This window comes from Salvelinus sp. IW2-2015, unplaced genomic scaffold, assembly GCF_002910315.2.
Source record: "Salvelinus sp. IW2-2015 unplaced genomic scaffold, ASM291031v2 Un_scaffold3171, whole genome shotgun sequence".
NCBI lineage: Eukaryota > Metazoa > Chordata > Actinopteri > Salmoniformes > Salmonidae > Salvelinus > Salvelinus sp. IW2-2015.
In genome coordinates, this window is record NW_019944458.1 from 1 (window position 1) to 10,729 (window position 10,729).

At 42.9% G+C, this 10,729-nt stretch overlaps 1 protein-coding gene across 1 annotated transcript in view; it reads right to left on the reverse strand.

Moving 5' to 3' along the window:
- Positions 1-612: 612 nt before the first annotated feature.
- The window catches only part of LOC112075453 (pleckstrin homology domain-containing family A member 7), a 53,512-nt gene continuing 43,395 nt past the window's right edge, over positions 613-10,729 (reverse strand). The window contains exons 18-21 of the mRNA XM_070440917.1: positions 5,062-5,295; positions 1,856-2,077; positions 1,498-1,631; positions 613-1,381 (exon numbers count right to left, since the gene is read on the reverse strand). Coding sequence (XP_070297018.1) covers positions 1,195-1,381; positions 1,498-1,631; positions 1,856-2,077; positions 5,062-5,295 — 777 coding nt within the window. The 3' untranslated portion in view covers positions 613-1,194. The remainder of the gene's footprint in view (positions 1,382-1,497; positions 1,632-1,855; positions 2,078-5,061; positions 5,296-10,729) is intronic.

Below are 10,729 nucleotides of genomic sequence, written 5' to 3' on the forward strand. Positions count from 1 at the left end.
TTGGTATTACTGTAGAGAGTGTGTCCAGTTGTGTGTGTGGTATTACTGCAGAGCAGTGTGGTCCGAGTTGTGTGTGTTGGTATTCTACAGAGTGTGTGGTCCAGTTGTGTGTGTTGGTATTACTGCAGATGTGTCCAGTTGTGTGTGTGGATATTACTGCAGAGTGTCCAGTTGTGTGTGTTGGTATTACTGCAGTGTGTCCAGTTGTGTGTGTTGGTATTACTGCAGTGTGTCCAGTTGTGTGTGTTGGTATTACTGCAGAGAGTGTGTCCAGTTGGTGTGTGTTGGTATTACTGCAGAGAGTGTGTCCAGTTGTGTGTGTTGGTTACTACAGAGTGTGTGTCCAGTTGTGTGTGTTGGTATTACTGCAGAGAGTGTGTCCAGTTGTGTGTGTTGGTATTACTGCGTGTGTCCAGTTGTGTGTGTTGGTATTACTGCAGTTGTGTCCAGTTGTGTGTGTTGGTATTACTGCAGTGTGTCCAGTTGTGTGTGTTTGGTATTACTGTAGAGAGTGTGTTCCAGTTGTGTGTGTTGGTATTACTACAGAGTGTGTGTCCAGTTGTGGTGTTGGTATTACTTGCAGAGAGTGTGTTCCAGTTTGTGTGTTTGGTATTACTGTAGAGTGTGTGTCCAGTGTGGTGTTGTATTACTGTAGAGAGTGTGTCCAGTTGTGTGTGTTGGTATTACTACAGAGTGTGTGTCCAGTTGTGTGTGTTGGTATTACTACAGAGGTGTGTCCAGTTTGTGTGTGTTGGTATTACTGCAGAGAGTGTGTCCAGTGTGTGTGTTGGTATTACTGCAGAGAGTGTGTCCAGTTGTGTGTGTTGGTTTACTGCAGAGTGTGTGTCCAGTTGTGTGTGTTGGTATTACTGCAGAGTGTGTGTCCAGTTGTGTGCGTTGGTATTACTGTAGAGTGTGTGTCCAGTTTTGTGTGTTGGTATTACTGTAGAGTGTGTGTCCAGTTGTGTTGTGTTGGTATTACTGCAGAGAGTGTGTCCAGTTGTGTGTGTTGGTATTACTGCAGAGAGTCCAGTTGTGTGTGTTGGTATTACTGCAGAGAGGTTTGTCCAGTTGTGTGTGTTGGTATTACTGCAGATGTGTCCAGTTGTGTGTGTTGGTATTACTGCAGAGTGTGTGTCCAGTTGTGTGTGTGGTATTACTGCAGTGTGGTGTGTCCAGTTGTGTGTGTTGGTATTACTGCAGAGTGTGTGTCCAGTTGTGTGTGTTGGTATTACCTGCGACCTGCTTGCTCTTGAGGGAGGCCTCTGAGGCCAGGGCGTAAGACATGGTGATGATCCTCTCCTGCTTCAGTAGGGCTGAGTCCAGACCCAGCACCTCTGGCTTATCCACCGCCACAGAGGGCCCCGCCAGGATCTGAACACTAATCACACACACACACACACACACACACCACACACCATTACGCAATGAATTGAATGGCCTGTCAAACTGATCTTCCATATTGGCCCAGTGAGTAGTGGTGGTTCTGTAATATACCTGGACTTGGCCAGAATGTTCTTGATGCGCTCCATGTTGCGATGGCGAGCCTCCACCTCCTGAGGGCTGAGAGGTTCCTCAGGCTCTGTGTCTATGTAGCGCTCAGGGATTAACACCTTCTGAGGTTTGGCCAGCTACACACAGAGAAACACACACAGTAGAGGTTTCCTACTAACAGCTATTCAACTCTAGTACCATTATTGTAGGGATTAGGGAATATAACCATTGAAGCTGAAAACAAGTCTATTCAATTGTTTAAACAACATGGTGAAAGTACTAAATCCTTAATGAAATGTTAAAGTGAACAGCTCTGACTTGGTGAGGTTTGATGGTGGAGGTGGTGAGGGTCAGGCTGTACCTCTCGGCTGAGGTCYAGGTCATAGTCCAGCGTCTCCAGGTCCGCCTCCTGGGTAAGTGTGGACRTGGCTGTAGAGCGGAGGGTCAGCCACTCGTCTGACTGGGACCGAGGTCTATCACTGTGCTCTGCTGGACACTCCTCGCCCTGGACCACGCCCCGCGCCTCCTCCCCTTGCACCGCCCGCTCCAGCAACTGCAGGTCAAACTCCTGCTCTCGCCTCCACTGGAGGGGTAGACAGACATGACAGTTACACACAAACACTACTGCTTCACAGACACAACAGTTACACACCAACACAACCATACTGCTGCTTCACAGACACAACAGTTACACACCAACACAACCATACTGCTGCTTCACAGACAACAACAGTTACACACAACACCATACTGCTGCTTCACAGACACAACAGTTCACACCAACACACCATACTGCTGCTTCACAGACACAACAGTTACACCCCAACACAACCATACGGCTGCTTCACAATACACAACAGTACACACCAACACAACCATACTGCTGCTTCACAGACACAACAGTTACACACCAACACCATACCTGCTGCTTACAGACAACACAGTTACACACCAACACTAACCATACTACTGCTTCACAGACACAACAGTTACACACCAAACACAACCATACTGTGCTTCACAGACACAACAGTTACACACCACACAACCATACTATGTGCTCACAGACACAACAGTTACACACCAAACACAACCATACTGCGCTTCACAGACACAACAGTTACACACCAACACAACCATACTGCTGCTTCACAGACACAACAGTTACACACCAACACAACCATACTCTGCTTCACAGACACAACAGTTACACACCAACACACCATACTACTGCTTCACAGACACAACAGTTACACACCAAACAACCATACTGCTGCTTTCACAGACACAACAGTTACACACCAACACAACCATACTGCTGCTTCACAGACCACACAGTTACACACCAACACAACCATACTGCTGCTTCACAGACACAAACAGTTACACACCAATACAACACATACTGCTGCTTCACAGACACAACAGTTACACATCAATACACCATATCTGGCTGCTTCACAGACACACAGGATACAACCAAAACAACCACATTATTAGTCCCCTTTCCAACTGTTGACTCAGGATTTGTTGCTACAATTTCATGTTAACATCCAGTGTGAGACTCTACAGACGTTGATGTGTTCTTCTCTGTAGCTATACTGTATAATGTGCATTTTCCCTTTTTCAAATAAAAAAAAGGTGATATTTCTGTGTGTGTTTTCCATTCAAACATACATACAATGGCATACAACATAACAAATGCAACAGTATTCTCCACAGGCAAAAGCACCAGCGTGTACAGGAATGTTGATGGGGGTGTGGTGCACATGCACGTGCAGTATGTGAAGTCCCAAGCTCTCAGACCACAGCATGCATCACTCTACTTGTGCAGTCAGTGATTAGGGAGAAGATGAGGAGAAGAGAGGGATCCATCTAGCTACATTCATTTACATGTACATATATTGGTCCCAGGCATCATTGTGCTTACTAGACAACAACAAAAATGCCCACTGCAGTAAATACCACAAATACATATTTAATACACATGCAATGAAGAAAAAACACATGGCAAGCATGCATTTATTAGGAATATTTGTGTTTATTTCTTATTTGCAAACCTCTACATTAAATATGTGGAGAAGAGGGAGGGAGCTTAGTAGATGATCCTCCATTTGCAGATAAACAGAGAAATAATATGCTGACTTGAGTTCTGATACGACTGTAAATGATTGGCACAATGGATAAAGGTAGTGGCACACGGATRCAWGTACTTTACATTAGGCATTGCTGTATGTAGAGTCAGTTAACAAGGAGAGATAAGTGGTGGTAAGATCTACAAGTCACCACAATCAGAACTGCATTCACATTGCTAAAGTCACTCCTTAGAAGCTTTTACTCATATACAAAGACTAATCGACTAAAAAGCACAGTATTAGACGGATGTTGCATCGTATCAAACTACAAGGCCAATTAAATGTATACGCTGATGAGTCAATAGATGATGTTAGAAAATGTTTAATCCAGCAGTCAAAATCCACACTTATCCACTCTTTAAAATGTCAGTGAAAATAAATCATGTAAAAAGTCAAGTTTTTTTAATCTGCAGGATTATGTATGTTTTGTCTGAGCAGCACAATGAGACCTGGTTAGAGAATGACAGACCATTCTAGAAGAAGGGTATGTGGTTAGTATCTTAGCAGTGGGCTGCACTAGTGGAGTGATAGGAACACAGACTGAAACACTGTCATGGAGCCTGAGAGAAGGTCAAACTGCAGTTTAGTCAGGGTGGGAGAGATGGAGAGAGTTATTAGCTGCTGTGTGTATCTCCAGTATTGAGGTAACATTMGAGAAATGCTGAGAGAACACTTGTTTAGCCAGGGGTGGGTGTAGGGAGGAGAGGGGTAATGGCTATGGGTCGTTAATGCAGCAGTAGGGATATGATTCAGTGTAGCACAATCAATCAACTACAATCAACCCCCACAAAGCTGATTTACTGAAGCTGCATTAATGCATCAGTGTTTAGTACTAATAATTCACATRAAGATTCTCACAAGCTAACCAATAAAAAGCACTTTGACACAGTTAAAGATGGCCGACATATAAGAATGCCGTTTCCATATCTCCCAGGGCCTTTAATAGAGTTCAGGAAGTGAGGTTAATCATTACCATGATCAGTATCATAGCAGAGTCTACTTCATTAGAGACAGACTGTAGTCTAAAATACATTATGTGAATATCTCTCAATCCTTTCAATCATTTTTTTTGCAATGGAGTCAAGGACATTTGAAATCAGGGGCCCCACCTATTCTGTCCTTTCTGTTATTGCATATTCATAGTCCTTCACTTCCTAGGTGAGAACACCAGTAGTTCCACCTGYATGTCACACCACAGCATCTCTCACCTCTCACCCCTCACACAATCACAGCAGTCAATTCTCACACCCGCTTACCTGCTGCACCAGCTAGTTCAGGCCAATTCACACACTCAAACTCACATCAACGGCACAATGAAAATCCTATGCAACTGAAATGTATTGTTACTAATATACATTGTTACTTCTGCATGCATTGTAGCTGTAGCTCTAATGGTCATGCTTTAGGCGTGTGAGGCGTAGCTCTAACGTACTGAGCCCAGGTCTGCGGAAAGGGGGCGTTGCTGTGATGATGAGGAGGAGGAGGAGGCTCGTGATGAAGAGGCCTGGCGTTCTCCTTGACTCAGGGTCCTCTTGCGCTGGCGGACCAGAGCCTTCTGGTGCCTCTTCATCCTCTGCAGCTGCTCCTCAGCACTCATCCTACCCCTGCTCTGCTGCTGCAGCACATCCCCAGAGTACAGACGCTCCAAGGCACTCTTTGGTCTCTCCTGAGAGGAGGGAGGGAGGGTATAAATTAACACAGCTCACAACACCAGCAAGAGAGAGCGGGAGGGAGGGAGCAGGGGAGAGGATGGCAAAGGAAGAGGGGGAGACAGAGAGGGAGAGGGAGAAAGAGAGCAGGAGGGAAAGAAAGGAGAGATTAAACGAAAGACGAGGAATGGGTTAGAGAAGGCATTTTATATTAGATCAAGATGCAAAAAAGTCTTTAGAGAACTTTAGAATGTTGAAGAAATCCCATTAAAGTGGATGATTTTTGGGGGGGAGGACAAAAAGCTTTATAGTTTAAAAAGTATACATTTTATAAAAAAGCTGTATACAACACTATTCCAGACCGGTATATTTTAAAGTTTGAATGGGGTTTCTAGCTTAATCTCGGCCTGCACTCCCAGACGATGAGTTCTCGGTCCATGTTGCGACATTAAAGAGGTTCTCCTGTACACTTTTTAGCCAGTAGATCTGAAAGCTGCGCTCACGAGCCAAAAGTGGTCCCCGAAAACTGCGTACTACGTCACATACACTGTATATACAAAAGTATGTGGACATCCCTTCAAATGAGTGGATTCGGCTATTTCAGCCACACCCGTTGCTGACAGGTGTATTTCAGCCACACCGCCATGCAATCTCCATAGACAAACATTGGCAGTAGAATGGCCTTACTGAAGAGCTCAGTGACTTTCAACGTGAGACCGTCATAGKATGCCACATTTCCAACAAGTCAGTTTGTCAAATTTCTGCCCTGCTAGAGCTGCCCCGATCAACTGTAAGAGATCTTATTGGGAATAGTATACATCTAGGAGCAACAACGGCTCAGCCGCAAAGTGGTAGGCCGCACAAGCTCACAGAACGAGACTGCCGAGTGCTGTCCTCGGTTCCAACACTCGTTTTTGAGTTCCAAACTGACTCTGGAAGCAACATCAGCACAAGAACTGTTTGTCGGGAGCTTCATGAAATCGGTTTCCATGGATGAGCAGCTGCACACAAGCCTAAGATCACCATGTGCAATACCAAGCATCGGCTGGAGTGGTGTAAAGCTCGCCACCATTGGACTCTGGAGCAGTGGAAAAATGCATTCTCTGAAGTGATGAATCACGCTTCACCATCTGGCAGTCCAACGGACGAATCTGGGTTGCCAGGAGAACGCTACCTGCCCGAATGCATAGTGTCAACTGTAAAGTTTGGTGGATGAGAAATAATGGTCTGGGGCTGTTTTTCATGGTTCGGGCTAGGCCCCTTAGTTCCAGTTAAGGGAAATATTAACACCACAGCATACAATGGAATTCTAGACGATTCTGTGCTTCCAACTTTGAGGCAACAGTTTGGGGAAGGCCCTTTCCTGTTTCCGCATGACAATGCCCCCGTGCACAAAGCGAGGTCCATACAGAAATGGTTTGTTGAGATCAGTGTGGAAAAACTTGACTGGCCTGCACAGAGCGCTGACCTCAACCCCATTGAACACCACCCAACATCAGTGGCCGACCTCACTAATACTCTTGTGGCTGAATGGAAGCATGTCCCCGCAGCAATGTTCCAACATCTAGTGGAAAGTCTTCCCATAAGAGTTGTGGCTGTTATAGCAAAGATGGGATGAACTCCATATTAATGCCCATGATTTTGGAATGAGATGTTCAACGAGTGTCCACATACTTTTGGTCATGTAGATATGTGCACCACGTCATTGCTATTTCTCAGGCTCTGCTGTGTGTGCATCTTGCTAGCTGGCTCACGTCGGGAACAATGTAGGTAAAATGTCGCAGCACAGCTTCCAGAATATGTTTTGCTTTCAAACTCGGGATTTCATGGCTAATTGAACTAAGTAATTCTTCTCATATTATGCATGTATGATCTACATATTGGCACATCAAGCCCAAAGCGGGAGGTTTAAAAATACTTAGTAGTCGCCAAAGTTCCGTAGCATGTCTTTAAACCAGTCATTCATTAGCATTGCATAGGCTGTCTTGCACCCCCTCAAGTTGTAGATGATTAAAAGGCGGCTGAAATTCCTGATTTGGCCTCGTTTTAGATTTAGTTCATTAAGAAATGCTAGCGGCCATGACTGAATTCAAACGTGAGTTGATTTCGGGGTGTAGTTTGATGTGGGTGTTTTGTGTGTGTGTGTGTTCGCAGGTGGGAAGAGTTAGCCAAATTCTTTCGCCAATTAGCTTTATCCGGCTGGTGTACGACCGTGGCAAAATTGATTTGACTTTGGATAGCCTATCTCTGGGCTACTTAACTACTCAACATAAATGAGACAATATTTTTATGTTGCATACCGTTTAGCTTTTAATAGTTGTATATGAATTTCTACAATTTATAGTGTTTTGAGGTTTTTAAGTCATTGAGCTATTGGAATTTTTACATATTGTCCGATAGGGATATGCAAAGTCAAACCACATTTACCAAGGGCATTATGATCGGGTCGTGTGCAGCTGCACTCCGAACTGATTATACTTGTGTGCTGCCAGCTGTGGGCATGTGGACAGGACATCTTATGGCTGAAGGGGCAGTATTGAGTAGCTTGGATGAAAGGTGCCCATATCAAACGGCCTGCTCCTCAGTCATAGTTCCTAATATTTGCATATTATTATTACTATTGGATAGAAAACACTCTAAAGTTTCTAAAACTGTTTGAATTATGTCTGTGAGATTAACAGAACTCATATTGGCAGGCAAAATCCTGAGTTGAAATCAAAACAGGAAGTCAGAAATCCACTTGAGCTATTAATGATGTTGCACTGCCTAGGGGTTCCACTAGGCAGTGGAACCAACAATAGAAATTTCAATGAGACTTCTATGATGTTGTGGGAGAAAATGATAGCAGAATCAGTCAGGTGTCCATCAAGCAGCCATTTCCTGATCATGCTTTTTCTTCATGTAAGCCACTGACGTTCCATTGCTCACGCAGACAAGAACGAATAGTCCGGTTGGAACTTTATTGAAGCTATATGTTAAAAACATCCTAATGATTGATTCAGTACTTAGTTTGAAATGTTTCTTTGACCGGTAATATCACATTTTGAAGTTTTTGTCCGATATAACGCTGACCAGAATTAGCGTTTGGATATGTAAACCAGACGCGCTAACAAAAGAAGGTATTTGGTCATAAATAACGGATTTTTTCAAACAAAAGAAACATTTATTGTGGACCTGGGATTCCTGGTGTGCTTTCTGATGTAGATCATCAAAGGTAATGGAATATTTATCATGTATTTTTGTGTTTATGGTGACGCCATCTTTGCAGCTGTGGTATGCTATTTTTGAGCGCCGTCTCAGATTATAGCGTGCATTTCTTTTTCCGTAAAGTTTTTTTGAAATCTGACATAGCGGTTGCATTAAGGAGAGGTATATCTATAATTCAATGTGTATAACTTGTATTATCATCTATATTTATGATGAGTATTTCTGTTGAAACGATGGGCTATGCAAAGTCACTTGATGTTTTTGCATTTAGTGAATCTWGTCGCCTCAATGTAAACTCAGATTTTTTTATATAAATATKAATTTAATCAAACAAAACATGCATGTATTGTGTAACATGAAGTCCTATGAGTGTCATCTGATGAAAATAACCGAAGGTTAGTGATTCATTTTATCTCTATTCTGGTTTTTGTGAAGCTATATTTAGCTGGGAAAAATGGCTATGCTTATTGTGGTTTTGTGGTGACCTAACATAATCGTTTGTAGTGCTTTCGCTGAAAAGACTATTTGAAATCGGACACTTTGGTGGGATTAACAACAAGATTACCTTTAAAATGATATAAGACACATGAATGTCTGAGGAATTTTAATTATGAGATTTCTGGTTTTTGAATTTGGCGCCCTGCACTTGGACTGGCTGTTGTCATAGCGGTCCTGTTACCGGGACTGCAGCCATAAGAAGTTAAATAAAACCAACCTTCATTTACATTGTGACATACTCAGGTACAAAACTCAGTTTTGGGCGAGACTGACTTTATGACCCAAAGTATTCTATTTATACTTTGTAATACATTTTGACAGTAGAATAAATGCTTCTGACTCATATGTGGGCCACATAGGCTGTTTTCTAAATGAGAAGTTGTTTTTTAGGGGCAGTTGCTCTTTAATGTGACTTGCTCAGCAGTCACATTTTAAATAATGACCTAACTTATTTTTTACTTTTTCTTTGGAACACAATTTTTCATAGACCATTCAAACGTGCAGGCCGAGAAACCCCATTCAAACTTTAAAACATGCATACCGGTCTCGAATAGTGTTCTTGTACACAGCTTTTTGATAAAATKTATACTTTTTAAACTATTAAGCTTTTTGTCCTCCCCCCCAAAAAATCAGCCACTTTAATGGAATTTCTTCAATATTCTAAAGCTCTCGTTGTTAAAAACTCCCAGACTTCCAAGATTCTATTCACTGTAAACAATGTGACTTTCCCAACAATTTAGACAAAAACTTAGAGAAAAGGAAATATTAAACTGCGTTTCTGCTATTTAAATTTGAAATCAGAACAGAAATATATTCGACCAATCAAACCACACAGCTGCTTTATTAACCGCATCAACAATTGTTTCTCTCTGCCGTTTTGACCACTTTCCCAACCACTTGGATAACAACTTAGAGCATACGGAATCTTAGTATACTTCTAAGCTATTCAAATCGGAAATCAGAATAGGAATAACTTATACCAATCAAGAGCTACAGCTGTTTTAGTAACCGCATCACCTACCTTAATTAAGCTAACTTCACACTGTTGAATTAACTGCCGTGGAACATTCAGAAATATAAAATTATAGAAGTAGGGGAACACATTCTATGAATGAGAATCACTAATTAGTGTGACTTGCTTCTGCAAGAACACTCTAGTTATTTGATATACTTCTGACTTATCAGTGTGCCTTGCTTCACAAGACCACTCTAAATATTTAGAGTGGTCTTCCCTAAGCCTCCCCCATTTCTCCTTCACCCAAATACAGATAGCAGATGTTCTGAAAGAGCTGCAAAATCTGGACCCCTACAAATCAGCTGGGCTAGACAATCTGGACCCTCTCTTTCTAAAATTATCTGCCACAATTGTTGCAACCCCTATTACTAACCTGTTCAATTCTCTTTCGCATCGTCTGAGATCCCCAAAGATCGGAAAGCTGCCACGGTCATCCCCCTCTTCAAAGGGGGTGACACTCTAGACCCAAACTGTTACAGACCTATATCTATCCTACCCTGCCTATCTAAAGTCTTCGAAAGCCAAGTTAACAAACAGATCACCGACCATTTCGAATCCCACCGTACCTTCTCCAGAGAGATTCGTTTTGAGAAACAAGGCTGTTGAGTCTGCCGATAAGAATGCGGTGATTGACAGTCGAAAGCCTTGGCCAGGTCGATGAATACGGCTGAGCGTGGCTGAGCGTGGCTGAGGTGCACCCATGACCAGCTCGGAAACCAGATTGCACTAGC